At 37.7% G+C, this 18,354-nt stretch overlaps 2 protein-coding genes across 2 annotated transcripts in view; both read right to left on the bottom strand.

Annotated features, from left to right (window-relative positions):
- Nucleotides 1-18,354, bottom strand: part of LOC145674428 (uncharacterized) — a 1,698,027-nt gene that overhangs the window by 1,446,464 nt on the left and 233,209 nt on the right. The gene's annotated exons all lie outside the window — the stretch shown is intronic.
- On the bottom strand, nucleotides 982-1,593 carry LOC145674215 (uncharacterized). The gene has a single exon (XM_081744051.1). The coding sequence runs from the start codon at nucleotides 1,591-1,593 to the stop codon at nucleotides 982-984; it is 612 nt and encodes a 203-aa protein (XP_081600177.1).

Below are 18,354 nucleotides of genomic sequence, written 5' to 3'. Positions count from 1 at the left end.
GGAATGTTTTCGCCATGGAACACCGTTTTCAAAATGACCACCAAGATGACGACTCTATCTAAGAAAGCGCCTAATGTTCATAGTATGAACACGGTTAGAGTTGCCAACAACCACGTGAGTCCGTTAAGTAATCATCGATCCCGCTAACGAACTTAAAACCAAAGTATGTGTGAATCACCAACTGTGCATTCTACATTTTAACCAGCACAAAACACGGGAAGTCTGGTCACGCACTCTACTTTGTTGTACTTCGGCAATTTCATTATGGAGAGAATATGATCTTAAAGGGTTACAGGTGGTTACAAGTAAGTAGAAAGGGATAGGATACAAGCAAAAGGTATATGGGGTGTGTATTGCTCTTTTGCTCTCCAAGGAGCTTATACCTTTAGCGTCACCTGAGACCACAGTGGGATCAGCCTAACTGATCACACGGTGGTCCCTGGGATCCACAAGGAATTATTGTCTTGGATGGTGGACAGTCTCGACCACGAAGAGGTAAGAGCACTGACCACTCTGACGGAAAAACCGGGAAATCTAATTTGGACTCTCAAGCCCTCTGAGGGGATCATCCGCCCTTGATTTCACCAAGAGTCACCAATACGTGACACACTAACTTTGGGTTCAAGCTGGGAGCACCTCCTGGTTACACCTGTAGCGGATAACCCTATCGGCGTTGCAGATATTCACCGGTATGTGGTTGGATATAGCTTTGTTCGCCAATGTCAGGGGCACCACTACCCGCTGATTGCTCAATTTCGCGCCTGAGTCACTTAGCAAGGGTGATCAGTTCGGGAACCGCCTCGTGAGTTCCCACGCCTCTCACGTCCGGGGTGCTTTTTCTTTGTGAGTGCCCTCGCCTCTCACGTCCGGCGTCCTTTTTCTTCGTGAGTTCCCTCGCCTCTCACGTCCGGGGTGCTTTTTCTTCGTGAGTCCTCTCGCTTCTCACGTCCACGTAGTTTCCTTCGTCAGTCCATACACCATTCACGCTCGAACTAAATTGTGTTCAACCGTATCTACATGTTCTTGAATACATAAAGTAATCCTTCTGCGAAAATGTGTTATAGTATTCAATAAAACGTTCCGTGGGATTTGTGCACAAGCTAATCGAATTCGCTCTATCATATCTTCTCTGGTTGTTCTTTGGCGTTCATACACAACGTTCTTCAAATATTCCCACAGATAAAAGTCTGGTGAGGTTAAATTTTGGGATCGTGCAGGCCATAGTACTGGTCCGTTCCGCCCAATCCATTTCACATTGAAACACGTGCTCAAATACTGCACCACTCTCCGCTCACAATGTGGTGGCGCTCCATCAAACTGCAACCACAGTCTTTGTCGTGTCTCTAAGTCCACATCCTCAAGGAAAAAATGCAAATCGTGTCTCAGGAAGTCCAGAAAAATGTCACCAGTTATGTATCGATCGAAGAAGTGAGGACCAATTAGATATCCATTGACAATGCCACACCAGACAATAGTCCAACAGTGTTGAGCTTCTACTGCCCTATGCCAACGAGGATTGACATCTGACCCGTAGTGACAATTATGTTTATTGAGTTCACCAGTACTGCGAAATGTAGCTTCGTCCGAAAACATGACATATCTTAAAAAAAAGGAACATTTCTACACGTTTCCCATGCTCACTGACAAAACTCCATACAGTGTAACTTGTCGTATGCAGTAAAGGCTTGAGCTACAGTTATGTGATATTCACGATAGTTTACCATTTTCAAGAGCCTAAGGGCAGTTCTTCTAGGTATCCCTATTTCCCTCTCCATCTGCCTACTACTAATATGGGGATTGATGTGAATTGCTGCTAAAATAGTTATCATTCGTGCATCATCGTCGTAGTTGCGAGCTGACCATTGGCGGCCATTTTAGGATGGTACTGATCTTTGGCTCGACTATCCCAATGACACAAGAAGCAGCAGTGGTTTGTGTAACCTCCTTGTAAACCGGTGAGGATGGCAATTACCTTAAGGTCAGCGCATACAGACCACTGGAACTGTTCGTACTTTATTTTCAGCAATAAGTTTTGCATGTTCTCGTATGTTTCTTTCATATCTACAGCATGAGCAATAGGGATGGCTGGCTTTTCATTGCCATTGTGTAGTAACACTGCCTTGATACTTATCCTAGAGGAATCTACGAATAGCCTCCAATCTTCAGTGTTGTAGTTCAATTTCAGCTGTCCCATAAACGATGGAATGTCACTGCAATACACCAAATCACCATCCTTTGTAAAATTAGGAACAAGACTCACCTCTCTTTTCTTATACATGGGTATATTCACATCTTGGTTTAGTAGATTCCATTGTTGAAGTCGTGATGCAAGCAACAGGGCCTTAGACTTGGGAAGGTTTAAGTCTCTGATCAGATCACTCAGCTCTTCCTGACCTATCACATGTGGTTCATTAATGTCAGGAACTGGAGCATAATTGGGATCTCACTGTGTACACGAAGATTGTGCAATATCCTCACAAGCAGCAGGTTCTTCATCGGACGAAACACTAAACAGGGTGTATGAGTCTGGTGGTACGGGTACAGGCAGACAAACATCATGTTTCACAGGTCTCCTCGCGGAATCCAAGTTAAGATACTGTATTTTATGCTTCATGTTTTTTGAGAAACCTTTTATATTAGTCAGGCAGAAGTAACAGTCTGAAACATGATCATGGGAATCGCGCCAAACCATAGGTACGGCGAACGGCATCGATTTATGTGTACCTTTTAACCATCCTGTGAGAGTACGCGCACATGAGTTACAACTTTGCTTCGGAGCCCAAACGCGATCCTGGTCGCCGATTTTACACCCGAAGTACAGATGGTAGGCTGTCTTCAGAAACGGTGACAATGGATTACTTTGTCCCTTGAAAATCACTTCCCCACATATGTAGCAGAATTAATCTGTCGAATTGTTGCAAGTTTTCGGCATGTTCGTTTAACACAGACGTCAATATTCCACGCAGAAATATTTTTTACCTATGGTATACACAGACTCAGCGTAACACCACCTTCTAACACAAAGATTATCTCGAAACTGAAATATTTGTTTCACGCGACAACGTGGTGTATGTTTTAGCGCCTTTTTTCAACAATCTGTCTGTCGTCTCGACAAAAGGGAGCCGACGAATGATTGCAAGTTGATTACGAAACCTTTCTCCGTCAATAACACTTAGGTTTTAGTGTATCCAGTGTGGAACGACAAAAAATCTTTGCAACCCAAGTTGAGGGGGTACCTTTCCGGGTGGTCATGAGCTAGAGAAAAGAATATTCCTGGGATATAGCATTGTAACAGTTCTTGGATTAAGATAAAAATTCAGAATTATGCACTCCAAACATGGAAAACACATATTAAATACGAAAAATACGATTTTTCTGTCAATTATGGAAACAGCACCCCACCAGAAAAAAAAACTTACGTGCTGGAACTTTCCAGATGAAATATTCGCAATCAGCTTCTCAAAATCTATCCAATATACCCTCTCACCCTCGTAAAAATTCAGAATTATGCACTCCAAACACGGAAAACACATATTAAATACGAAAAATACGATTTTTCTGTCAATTATGGAAACAGCACCCAGCCAAAAAAAAAATAATAATAAAAAGCCTTACGTGCTGGAATTTTCTCGATGAGATATTCGTAATCAGCGTCTCGAAATCTATCCGGTACACCCTTTCACTCTCGTGGGAGGATTTTCATGCCGACCAGTGAATCAATCATATTCTTATGAACGACAATATTTCAGACAGTCAATAAAAAGAAAGTAAGAAGTATAACAACAACTACTAATACTAATTCCTAGAGATAATAAGAATACGTACGAGAAAGTGTTTGTCCGACAGTTATATAAGTAGTCACTCTAAACCTTTGCGTTTGGCAGATCTGCTACTAACACTGTCTCTCATTTAACTCATTTAACAGGCTCCGTCTGTAGAATCTTGGTTCGAAGCTTGGAGGCAGCATGTACTGTACCGGTGTTTGTGTATTGGGCACAAGTGTCTGTCGAACCAATGCGCATGAGGCAACGGGGGTGCGTCTGCTCTATGACGGCATTCTACACGAGGATTCAGGAACAACGCTAATAACCGCAATTACTACGAACGGTTTTATGTACAAAATACTTGTACTTCGTTATTTCATAAGTCAAACAACATTGTTTTAGTTATTTTGATTTCTGAAAACTATATTTTTCAGATGGGTTTGAGAGTTTTGCTCGGAGCTTTAGAGCTCATGCGCAATGTGCTGTACCAAGAGACTTGAATTTAGTTTATCATGTTTAGCCATCTAAATCCAAGGCTGGATTAGAGAAGCACGGATGAGGAAAGTCAGCGCCCGTTGCCTTTTACAGACGGCTCCATCCTGACATTCGTCTAGCGGAACTAAAAAAAATAGTTACTCGCACTCAGAATGTCCGACCGGACAACGGTTCGGGCGTACGCTTGACCTACCCAAGTCTGTTTGGAAGGCAGACTTCAGGGATAGAGAATTGGTACACTGACTTAGTGCGGATGGCCACAGTTACATTTTAATTAACTATAAGCATTCATGTCATATTGTGAGCTTCAGGGATGAAACGGTGCGCACGTATATCCCCGAAATGCTTTCCGAATAACCAGCACGCGTTGCATTAAAGTTTCTGTGGCGACGGAGATTGGCAAATTCACACTTTTGTAAGTTCCAGCAACTGCATCATTCGACAACTTCTTTCGTATAACGTTCCTTCTGTTTTCGCATCAAATCATACTCAGCCATACAGATATGCGTTACCATTCAAATAAAATGTCACCTTTTTGACACTACAGCGTCATCCTTACAAATGTTTCAACTACACCATACCTATTTGTTGCGTAGCCTTAATTTTGCGAATTAAAGTAGAGTTCTCATTTGAACTTTCACAGTTACTTTCCAACCCACTCATATACAGAGCGCAGGACTTGGATTTTTCTCTACAAATTATAGCATTTTTACTCTAACATTTTTTATCTCTATGGTATCATTCTCAAGCCATGGATGCCGTCCGTGGCTTTCCTATTTAATTTTGGTTATTTTCATTTATCTCTAACCCGTATTCGTACTATGGGCACTAGACGTTTTCCTAGACATTGTCACCATGTCTTGGCGATCATTTTGAAAAAGGTGTCTCATGTCGAAAACATTCTTACAGAAGCTGTTTAATATTCCTTTGTCTATCTAACGTGGTGTTACTCGCTTCAAGTTGCTATTTAAAATTTTCAAGTTGGCCCCGGATACCCTTGAGTTGGCCCTTGCAGTCACATCGACAACACCTCTCGATGTGCCTTACGTCAGTTACCCACTCCGGTTTTTCTTCTGTTGATTTATCTCCAATCGCTTCCATACTATGGGTACTAAATCTTTTCTCTGACACGAATACTATGTTTCGGCGGTCTTTTGAGAACAGTGCCATTTCACCTCAATAGATTCTCCTCCAAGATGTTTAATTTTGCAAGATTTATCGAACGAGGTACAACTTGACTCATGTTACTATTTGAAATTTTGAAGTTATTCCCCAAGACCCCTTCAGAGAGACCACTGGGATTACAGGGGCCACACCGTTTGATATGTCCTACGATATTTACGTATTTCAATTTTGTTCCATTCGTTTATCTTCCATGGTTTTCATACTATGGGTACTGGAGTTTCCGAACCATATCATGACGGCCATTTTGAAACTGGTGCTCCATATGGAACATCTTTTGGTACAGCATTACTTATTTTTCCAAGACCTTTCGAACTTGGTATTACTCGACCCATGTTCCCATTTTACATTTCAAAGTTACCCCCCATTACCCCCATTTAGTGTGGCGGGTAGGGGTACTTTTGGCGGAATTGGTTTTCCCCCTTAGCAATATATAACGTGTACTTCAAACATTTCTTCTACGTTTTATCTTTTTTCAGATATTTCCGTGGATTGATTAAAATGGCCTGCCCTGTGTGTGTATATATACAGGGTGTTTCGAAAGCAAAGATCCTTAGCTTCAAAACTATGAGGCCTACTGTAGTCGGGTCAATACTTTACTCAGGAACTAATACATGCTTTATCCAAAAATACATGTTTCAGAATCCTAAGGTAATCACGCAACGATTTTTGTACAGGCAGTTTGGTTACGTGCATATAATCTGAAGTACTTACCAACTACCTCTTTAAAAACTTTTGCGGAAGTACTACAGGATTCTGAAGCATGTATTTTTGGATAGAGCACATATTAGTTCCTAAGTAAAGTTGACCCGACTACGGTAGGTCCCATAGTTTTGAAGCTATGGATCATTAAAAGTCATATTTTCATGTTTTTGGCAGGTTATAACACCGAAAGGAAGCATTTGTGCACCAAGGTTGGTCCATACTTGTTTGTCTTATTTTGGTGTTAGGAATCTCCTCCCAAACGTTGTCGCTGTTGTTTTGAAACACCCTGTATATTTATTTTACATTCCTTAGTGGGAAAGCGCTGTGAACAGTGGATGCGACTGTGACTACTGATTTGTCATGCCATCTTGAAATGACTACATCATATTCACTGCTTCTATGTTTCGTAGTAACCTCTTTTCTGCTTCTTGAATTCAGATGACATTGAGTAGTTGCATTCTTTGGGAACCCTGTTTTCACGCATTGTACCAGTTCCAGCATATCAATTAAATTTTAGGTGTAACACAAGGGGTATGCTTGTGAAAAGATTGTCGAAATAGAAAATGAATGGTAATTTTTTAACGTCACTCGGGAATTCATCTATCATATATAACAGGAGCGGCTGCTTTTCCAATTTTTTGTTCATATTCTGCAATGCATTGCAGATTTTTGCCTTGGTACACATAAAAGTTGATTAGGTATCCATTTGGGCTATTCAGGCACCAAACTTGTACCCGAAACGTACAGGTTTTCCTTTTATAAACTGTTTACAACTATGTCTGCCATACTATGGTATCATTCCTTCGTCAAAATTTAACGCCTGCGTTGGAACAAGATATTTTATGCAATTACTATTCGATTTATTCATTAGTGAGGGTAGTTTCCAAAGTTTATCTGATACACTCACCTTGTTGTTGTCCACAAAATGCAAAAAAACTCATTATCTGAATAAACCTATCCCCTCTAATTGCATTGTGTACCATTAAATTTCTTATATCAGTCCCAGAATCCAAATAGTATCTCTTGCCCAGAAGTGTATTACACCCTGAGCCGTTGCCGTTGCCGTTGCTGTGCCATCAGTTGTAGCTCAGAATACGTATCTAATGAACGCAACCAAATGGGGATGAAACTGATGCACAGCACGGTACTTAACTGTAAAACTGTGGTTGAATTTAAATAAAATTCAAATGTTTCTAATTTTGAAAATCACTAGTTGTGGGAAAGAGGTGTGAGAGAGAAAAATATAGTTAAGAAATAAAGGAAGAGCACTAGCCTGTTAATTCCAACGAGGCTGGCGTCGTCCTGGTCATCTGTAACGATGAAGGGTTTTCTCTGGAGGAACCTGGATGTTCTGGTCCCAGCCAACAACTGGAACTCAACCCTGCTGAACTGCTAGGGGCGTCGAACTCTCTCTGCGATACGTCTCTGCGATAATGCGTCTTTAGGATGTCCTCTTATACCTTCATTCCACTAGTCTCAACTGACAAACTCGAAACATGTCTGCGTCGATGAACCGGCAGAATGGTATTCTTTAGACATGGAGTCGGTCGTCCTCCAATGGTGGGATCTCCTTGCCTCCGATGATCCTGCACTTTCCTCAACTTCGTGGCGAATACCCCTTTGTTGATGTGTCCGTGGTTTTGTGTGGCTGAAGAATGATGACTTTGGAGTTCAGTGAATCGGGAAGTATCAGGCTATGCTTGAAGGTATGCGGAAAGGCAATGAGAAAACTATTCGTGTTTATTAACAAATATGCGTTTACAAAAGCTGTCTGAGAATGTACAATCTTGATCAAAGATTTCTTCCCATGAATTTTTAAAAGTTCATGATTCTGTCGTTGATAATGCAATTTAATAAAATAATGGAATTTAGCGAATTAAGTTGAGTTTACACAATTATCTCATGGTCACTTCACATCTAAGACACAGCTACTTCACACTCACACAAACAAAAAACCACGCGGTGGCTCAGTGGTAGAGCGTTCACTTCCGGTGCTTGGGGTCCCTGGTTCGATCCCAGCTCGCGCCGTGTTGACAAACACCGTGCTCGTGGGTTTTCTTGGGGTTCTCCCACTTCTTCATTCCACCATTTCATTCATTTCTCATAATCACCGTCTCCTTTAGCATAACCGTGGGACGTAAAACTCGAAGATTTCATTTCATTTTTTTTACAAACACAACACCCAAAAACAATTTCAAATCTTCTTTAGAGGCATTCGGATCTGGCATGTTTTTAAACAGAGCATATTACGGGATTTCACATATAGCTAAATCGAGTATGTCTTCATCAAAGAAAAGTTCAAAAAGTTCAACAGGTTTGAAGTCTTTATATTTGGAATAATCTCCCTCAGAGAATACAGGCAGCGAATTGTTGATATCGTTTTGTGTCCAGTTTCTTCCGTTATCACACTGCTTCCGCTTCTGTTTCTTCGAAATATTATTTTCCTCCTTCTCTATGTTTTCACTCCCTTGTTCCAGATTCTCTCCCTCCCTCTCCCCCTCAATCCCTCCCAAACGCGGGTCGTTGGAGGATACTACTTCCGCCAAAGCATTGAGTTGTCTCTTACTTAGGTTGTCTATCAAACCGCCTACATCTTCGTTTGCTAAATCTTCGTCAGATAAAGTATTTGATTCTGGAGGCTTAATAAATATACACTCTATTTATCCATGGCTTTGAAGTTCTTCCAATACTTTTTGCACTGTTAAGTACTTGGAAATGTAAAGGAACAGTTTTTTTCTTAGAACGGAAAAATATTATTTACCCAGCCTAATTGCTACTACGAAAGCCTAGCGTAACCATGTGGTAACAGGAACGACACATGGCTCTGCACAACGTTCATGTTTGTTTCTTAACATAGTACATTATTTACCTCAACACCTGACTTCTTTCTGAATCAAAACACACAATGATTGGAAATATGTTAACAACAATGTAAAGATCAAATAAATTCTCACCTTTTACTATGTGCCATTGTTGCAACTCTAGAAGCAGCAAGATTTTCAGATGCACGTAACTACACATTATACAGGGAAATTTCAAAATTGATACTGAAATCGTTTCAAACACATCATTAGCTGGAGGGCTGACAGCACTACATGTGAGTCTTTGTCAAACTAAACAGAGGAAAAACAATTTGAAGGTCATCGCGGGCAATGTGACCGTATGGTAACGCAAGGATAAACCAGGCAACTCAAAATCAACTCAACTCAAGCAATGATAAATGAACATAACAGCATCTATCGCCATTTCTTGAAAGAAAATCCCACACTTAAATTCGAGGTTCGATCTCGACATATTAGTAGGAAGATATACCGGTGTTACATTGATTTCTTCCCAAATACAGTAGGGTATTCGGGTCTGAAACCGTATGATTATGAATGTGCACATGGGAATCGAACAGTTTATTGTTGTTCATACGTCGCTGCAAACATTTATTACCTTTCGCGTGCTCAATACTTTGTTAGGATTGTTGGCCTACAGAGATATTAAGCAAATTATGTGTTACCGGTCTTGTCACTCCAGTAATAAATGCATAGTGATGAAGATTGGAGGTTACACATACCGTGTCCTTCATTTTGCTTTAATGTTTTCTAATTCGAGAAAGACGTTGCAAAACATTTTGAATATTTTTGTATTATAATCACCTTGTGCATTATAATATTTGTATATTATATATGGGTATACATTATATATTACAGAGATAATTAAAAACGCTTTCTGTAAGTCACGATTTAAAATATTGGTATTCCACTAAGGCGGACGGAAAATGGAATTGTGCTCTCAAGGTGTTTCTGGAAGAGGTACGTTTGTGAAAATTATATTGCCACGTAGAACCATTCATGACGAGTCAGAAACACAAACTCAACTTGACTTCTGAATTCGAATATGTGCGACCAACTTTTTGCTAGATATTTGAATGGCGAAATGAATTGTTTCTTGTTTTCTGTAAGGCCCTTCAAGGAAAGTGTATTCATATTTTGTTTCATTCTTGTAACTTAATTCGTTTCCAAGATATGATTTATTTTTAATTTTCGAATTTTCTACAATAACTTCGAAGTTCGAAGGAATTTGAAGTTAATTTTCTGGCCATCTACGGATATCAGGTATCTTTTGTATAAATATCACAGCAATCCGTGTAAAGGCACTTTTCACCCCATTTCATACCCTTTATGTACAAAATTTGTGGCCTGGTTTTCTTTAAATTTCATCTAGAATTTTATTCTGTTCCTTCCGCTTCACAAGTGGTAAACGAAGGGTGATGTATGTATTGGCGCCAGGAACACATAAACTTTGGGAGGAACAGACTAATTGGGGGACTGGGTTGTATGCGATACCCCTCAGGAAGTGAGGGTCTGGGGTATGTGGAATATCCTCAGGAAAGTGGGGGTCCTCCCCCAGGAAATTTGGGAAAAGTTGAGGTCCGGCATTCGTGCATTGCATTTTAAAGCATTTTTGATGTAAAAAGTAAACAGAAACTAGTTTTTTGTGTTTTATTTTTACCTTTGATAGTTTTTTTTTAAAAAAATGTGCTACTAAAGAAACGTGTATACATTTTATAATTTGTTTGTGTATTTAATCTTGTTTTATACGTAATTTTAGTTAAATGATACCAAGTGTATGTCACAAATAAAATAATGATAAAAGGTAGTGTGAAGTGGATACTGAGAAACAATAAAGTTTTGAAAAATAGGTTTTGGGCCTCCAAGGCTACAACTAATGTAAATGAGGGTCAACAATATATTGTTCAAAATTAGTTGAAAATTATGTTGATTTAAAAAAAAAAAACTCGCTAGTTGATTGCTATTTAAACAAAAACAGTTTGTTATTTTATAGTTTACTCCATCTTGACCTTCATAGGGCCGAAAACTGACTAGCTTTTCCCACAATTGGAAAAAAGATTTTTTTTTTCATATCCAGTTTGTCTAACATTTTGTGAACATCGCAGCAGACTATAGTTATCCTAAGATACTTGAAATATTGGGGGAGCGACAAAACGCGCTTTACAAATATCGGAAGGACATGTCACCAGGTGTTTCCGGTGGAATTGACGGCCGTGGATATATCAAGGTTTTAAATATGGTTATTTTTGATTAAGCTGTATAAAGAGTTACTTGATAAATAGGTTGATAAAAAAGGTTGATAAATACTCTTTATTTTGTTGTACAATCACATTTTCAATTTATAGTTTTTATACTATGAATCGTATATATAACTCAAATAGTGTTTAAGAAATGCGAGCAGTCCCGGATTCGATTCTCGATGGGGATACTCGGTTCAAAAAGTGAAAAAGTTTTTGAGACCAGCTATTCTGAGCCATACAGAAAGTTGTATGGAAGAACAATGAAGAAGTTGAAGCGGAACAGTTCAATTTCAGGAGAGGTAAGGGAACAAGAGATGCAGTTGGATTATTAAGGGTGATGAGTGAAGGGTTTATGGGAAAAGGGAAAGAGGTGTGCATGTGGTATTTACGATCTAGAAAAGGCTTTTGGATGCATGAATTGGGAATTGTTGCTGGAAGTTCTGAAGAAAGTTGGGCTGGAATAGGAAGATAGAAGACTCATAAGAAAGTTATATATGAACCAACAACTAAGTATTAGAATAGAGGAGGAAATGACAGAGGTGAGTGTAATTGAAAGGGGAGTTCCTCAGGGATGCTGTCTCTCGCCTACATTATTTATTTAATATCTATCAAGAAGAGATAGTAAAAGAGAGCCTACATGGCGAAGACGGCATTTCGGTAGGAGGTAGAATAATTATACGGTTTACAGATGGTATTGCGCTTGTCGCAGAATCCGAAGAGAAAATCAATAAGATGTTAGAAAAGTTGAGAAAGATCTGTGATGAATATGGAATGAAAACAAATGTTAGAAAGACAAAAATCATGGTGATTAGAACGAAGCGGTTGGTGTCAAACATAGGAGTAGGAAGAGAGAAAATAGAATAAGTGACTAGTTTTTGATACCTGGGTGGTGCTATTATTGATGATATGAATTATGAACGTGAAATAAAAACAATGATAGGAATGGCGAAATAAGTCTTTAGGAGGAAGACTATTCTGTGGGACCTTGAACAAAAAGTTGGGAAAAAAGACTCATAAAATGCTTCGTGTGGAGTATTATGCTGTATGGGTAAGAAACAAACATTACGCAAAAATGATGAAAAACGACCGCAAACATTCGAAATGTGGGTGTGTGGAAGAATGGAGAGAATTAGCTGGGTCGAGCGGAAAACGAATAAGATTGTGTTAGAAATGGTGAGGGAGAAAAGAACAATGTTATATATTATTAAGAAGACGGGGAGAAACTGGTTGGGACATTGGCTAAAAAGGAAATGTATCATGAGGAACGTACAGGAGGGTATGGTGTCAGGAAAGAGAGGGAGGGAGCGAACGAGACTACAATTAATGGACAATATCAAATAGAGAAATCGTACGTGAAGACGAACATGTTAGCGGAAGACCGTGGAGCATGGAAGCTTCTTAGTCGCAGCAAAAGACCTGCCAATAATGACAGAATACCTAAGATGATGATGATTAACCTGAGTGAGATTTTCCTGAGTTTTCCTTATACACACAAGGCAAATGTGGGATAGTCTATATATAACTAACAAGTCCCAAGACGCTTCCTTTCCTTTCCTTTCCTTTCCTTTCCTTTCCTTTCCTTTCCTTTCCTTTCCTTTCATTTCATTTCATTTCATTTCATTTCCTTTCATTTCATTTCATTTCATTTCCTTTCCTTTCATTTCCTTTCATTTCCTTTCCTTTCCTTTCCTTTCCTTTCCTTTCCATTCCTTTCCTTTCCTTTCCTTTCCTTTAATTTCCTTTCCTTTCCTTTCCTCGGGTAGTGTGATCGCCGAGGGATGGCACTCCTCATATGACGGGCTAACATGGCCATAGATGCCGAAGGCCCAGAAATCTAAATTCTATTCTTAATCTTATGTTTAAGTCTTGGGTAATCTAGTAGTTATGCACGAAACTCGTGAAATTTCCCATCTCGTCTCGAATTAAAAAAAAATGAACTTCTGGAATAGATACGCAGACCACACACACCACTCAATCAATAGCTATGCACAGACCTTCGTTGTGCTTTAAGAGATTAGTTTATTTTAGTTTAAATTAAAATTGAAACATATCAATAATTAAAATTAATTAGTATCATTATACCTTCATCAATTCACATTATTATTTTGAAATAATTAATATTCCACATAATACAGTTCATTTCAGCTTAATAATGTTATATTACCAGCATCATTGACAATTACATACGCTATAATTTTACAGAAGATTTTGCCATTCCGGCTGAATAGCTAGTATGGATTTGGTTACGCTTGATTCGTTGTTTTATTCCCTGCGGAGATATAGTATATACTGCAAGAACTCATTGGTAGGTCATGTGGTGTGAATCCTATGTTCAGCTCTAGATATACGTCTTATATAGCTTCGGTATTGAAAGGGACATTGAATTTCAAATTAAGCAAAGAAACAACGTATCCTGCGAGACAAGAAATAAAGTAGTTGAACTGAGACCGGAATTCTACATATATGCTAACCTCGGTTACACAAACTTAAATAATTGGTGACCATGTCTTTTGTGGGCTGTGTTCTTACTCTTTAAAAATGAAATCTTTAAGTTTATCGGTTATGCCGGCTAGGCTAAAGGAGACGGTGATGATGAGAAATTAATGAAATGGTGGAAGGAAGACAGTGGAAAGAAACGGGAGAACCCGAGAAAACCCACGCATATGGTTTCTGTCCATCATAAAGCTCACTTGGCCCGTGCCCGGATCAAACCGAGGACCCCATACACAAGAGGTGACCCCTGAGTTACCACCGTCCCGTTTTTACTCTTTAATACCTGTTGGATATGTATATGTTTTTTTTTATATATAATTTTGCACTTAATGTTTCTTTTTTTGGAAATTTGAAAGGACAAATTGGATAAAAACATATATAGGTATTACACACCAAAGTTTTGCAATAACACCTTTATTGCTCATTGTACAACATTTTAAGCACTGTCTCTCTCAAAGTAGTCCTCTCTACTGGTAATACACCGTTTCTAATAGTTATATAGAGCTTTATATATAGTTATATTTTATAGTTTATTTTTATGTATATATATATATATATATATATATATATATATATATATATATATATATATATATATATATTTGTATTGCTGTATTTATAATCAGTTGTATGTAGTATAGTCTGTTATTTATTTCTAATAGGCATCAGAGGTAGATTAAGAGAAAATGATTTAGGGCAATTTTTCAAGTATAAACAACAGGTGTGTCTGGAAAAGATAAACACAGGTGGGAGGGTAATTAAGTCAGGGCAGGTGGCCGAAAGATGACGCCCGGGGAAGTCCGACCCAGGTGGCTTCCCATGCACACAAGGACTTTTCACTTTTAGTATAAATAACTGCGCTCTAAGACATCTCTTTCAGTTAGTGTCTGATGAAGACAACGTTACGTTGTTGAAACTGTTACACTGGAATTTAGTTTTTAATAAACAAGTGTATATACTCTGGTCAGAAGTGTTTATTATTTCTTTAGTAAGTTCCAGAGGCGTGATGGATAGAGTTATAAATCATTATTTAACGCACTTTCTGAGATTGTGCTCAGGTCTCTCGTGGCAATGGCCTGAATTTCCTCTATGGTTTGGAAATGACGTCCTTTCAAAGCACTTTTAAATTATGGTGGATGGAGCACAACGGGAGTCTGATGTTTTGCTAGATAACTGCGGATGAAGAGAGACGCGTGAGGCAGCGCATTGGCATGGTGCACCATCAAAATCTGATTTTCACATAATTCAGGCCTCTTCTTAAGTACAACACCTCTCAAACGCACTAAAATGTTATTGCACAACTATTTGTTTACCATCTGAGCACATGGTACAAACTCATGACGAACAATACCTTTCAAATCAAGAAACACAACCAACATCGCCTTGATCTTTAACCGACTCATACAGTCCTTTCCATATCTTTGGTTACAATTGAAATGCCTTTGTAAACATTTTGCCAAGTTTGTAGTAAACTTTCACACACACACACACACACACACACACACACATTGTTCTTCAAGCTCTTTCATTGTCACTTTGTCGCTAATTTGACGAACAGCATATGCATGTGCTCACTTCAACAGTTGGAGCTCGGCGACTAACGATCATAGCGAAAAGAGTCAAATGGCAGTTTGAGTTTGTTGTATAGACCTGCTGATGTCCTCAGCATCCACAGCGCGCCCTGTGTGTCGGTTGACGTGCTATTTCAAAAGTTCGGTATCTTTCCGAACACACCTAGCATATATATCGTCAACAAGAATTTTAATAATGATCAAAATATTTAGATCTTGGCCAATAATTGGTTTTTAGATCACAGGCCACAAAATTTTTGATCGGTCCCCAAATCGAGTTTTCGTATTTTCTAGGAATAAGCACATCATATTGAGTTAAGTGATAGTTCGGGCTTGGCTACACTATATATAGTTCTCCAGATATAAGGCATACAAGAAAAATTTTGATTAAAATATATGGGATCTTTTGGTCTAAAAATTGAAACATCATCATAGTTGAGTAGTACTGAATTTGGGATGATGTGTGGCTAGTGGTTGTTACTCCCTTCTCAAGTAGCTCTCCAATTATCCTCACAACGCTGGGTGAACAATGTCAACACCATCTGGTAAATATGAACGGTCACCCAGCTTTATCTGTTCAGAGTTTTCGTTATTCACGTCTTAATACTTCTTCAATAAATTGTTTGCTCTGATACATAATTCCACAGATTTTATTTATACACACATAGAAAGCCACTTACCTAAATCTGCAATGTTACGTAGATTTCGATAACATTTGATACATAGAGAGTACTACACAAGTATGCATTCCACTAGATTAGTCTTTTGAATTTATTTTGCTTTGTGTTAATACGCTGAGAATACTTTTTGTGCTATGAGCATATAGTGTTATTTCTCATGAGCTTTAATTTTGTTACGTGACAGTTATCACTCCAGTAATTCTATGTCAGTGGGAGATTAACGTAATGAGAAAGGATATTTTAATCCAAATATAATACTGAAGATATTAATGCTACTACATACTGTTTTTTTTTTTTTAAACTTATTTTCTTTGGAGAAATGTTAGGTTGGAAGTACAAAATTGCTTTAAATGATATATAAAACTCCCAAAAAGTGCGTACAAGTAATATATTCTATTCGTTGCTTGGTGAAACATTTGATACAATACAGGATTATTCAAAAAATGGTGAAAAACTAAGATGTGTTTATTTTGCATTGCACTGCACTGAGAAGAAAAATGTAGGTGGCGTACTTAAAAAGGTAGGTTGCATGCCTAATTCTTGTAGTTTTTGGACTTAACGTACAGCCAGTGATGAAAATTTTCCGATTCATAAGAACATACTCCACATACTCCACTACATCGTTGTTTAGCCGTGATGTGAGGTGGAAAATTTTCTTATACATTTTTTCGCAAAATTTTCCGTTCTAAACAAACATCAGTGGTCAAGTAATCATAAAATTGATTGAATTCATGTACAGAAATGTTAAAAAGTAAAAGATCGTTTAAAGAATCTGAAAATTTTAATGGCTCAGACAATTTTCAGTACTATGTAGGAACAAGTGCAACAATTTTTCATTAATCGAAAAATTGTCCGTCCCCTATGGAAAAATTGAAAAACTTTTTATGAGTCAGAAAATTTTATTCATTTTGAAGCAAAAAATAGAACAACATTTTGTGAATCGGAAAGTTTTATTGCTCTGTAGGAACAAGTGAAAGGAATTTTTATGAACCGGAAAATTTTCTTTACGGTGTAGAAACAAGTGGAAAAATCTTTCAATAAGCCGGACAATTTTGAATATTATGTATGGTGATGTTAGGTGGAAACTTTTCCACTATATTTAACTGCACATTGAGCTATAAAATTCAATTCCTGTAGAGGCAAGTTAGACAGCAACAAATTATAATTTTCCAATTAGCTTTCGGAACCAAAAAATTTTCTAATATTTCAAGTTGGGAAGTAAAAATTTACACAGGATCTCTCTCTCTCTCTCTCTCTGTCTGTCTGTGTGTGTGTGTGTGTGTGTGTGTGTGTGTGTAAAGTGCAGGGAACATACATCGAGTTCATAGAGAACAAATATCCCATTCCAATATTCAAAATGCAACAAGAAATCGAAAAGAAACCTTTGTTAATTTATAAATTATTTATAAAACAGAAAATTCCACTATTTCTTCACGTATAGGCCTGCCTATGTAATGGAATAACTACATAAAAGTTCCTTATGAAGATTATTTTTGTAAAAGAAACTAAGAAGAAATGCTTTGTTTTTATTGAGCTTAACACTCGTAAATCATAATTTTAGTATTGGAATTTTGTATAATCGACATCTTAGAGCAGATATTTGTATTGTAAAACTATCATTATTATGTCTAAAAAATGCATTAGAAATAATGACGATTCAATAGAACAAGTATATAAAAAAAGAAATATGTTTTTTTTTTTTAATTTTGTAAATTAAAATGAAATTACTTGTTGCTTTTAGAACGCAGCGCTAATATTGTAGCTTTTTGTGTTTCTTTTATTATTTTATTGGAAGAACAACTACACAAATCAGCTTCCTAATTAGTTATATTTCACTTTCTCTTCTGAGTGAATATATGAATAAATAAATTTTTATTTTCAGAAAATGGTCAGTATTTGTTTTCATGATTTACTTAAACTCGAATTTTAGGTAGTCAAAAATTTACAATAGACACTTTATATTATCTCTACTTATTTATAAATGTTGCAGTATGTATGTAAATCTAGAAAACTAGTAAAGCTATGAGAAAACTTTGTCTTACGCGTATTAAACTGACGAAATATAATTTTGTGAATCAAAGGTGGATCCTGAGGGAAGAGCGCACTGAAGGTTTTGAAACATTTTTGAAGAAATGAAGAATCGTCAGATTTTCACTTCATGAAACTTTTTAAGACAATATTTATTACCAATAAACTTTACGGCTAAACAACGATGTAGGAATCAGTGGAATATATGTTTTTATGATTCGGAAAATATTCATGGCTTTTAATAAATTAAAATTTTAAATAATAGAATGGGATATTTGTACTCTACAAACTCCATGTAAGTTCTTTGCACTTTACACATACCCCCCCCCACACACACACACAGAGAGAGAGAGAGA

The sequence above is a fragment of the Thermobia domestica genome, chromosome 17 (assembly GCF_964235325.1).
Source record: "Thermobia domestica chromosome 17, izTheDome1.hap1.1, whole genome shotgun sequence".
NCBI lineage: Eukaryota > Metazoa > Arthropoda > Insecta > Zygentoma > Lepismatidae > Thermobia > Thermobia domestica.
The sequence above is the reverse complement of the archived record's forward strand: the minus strand, read 5'-3'. Positions and strand labels throughout refer to the sequence as shown.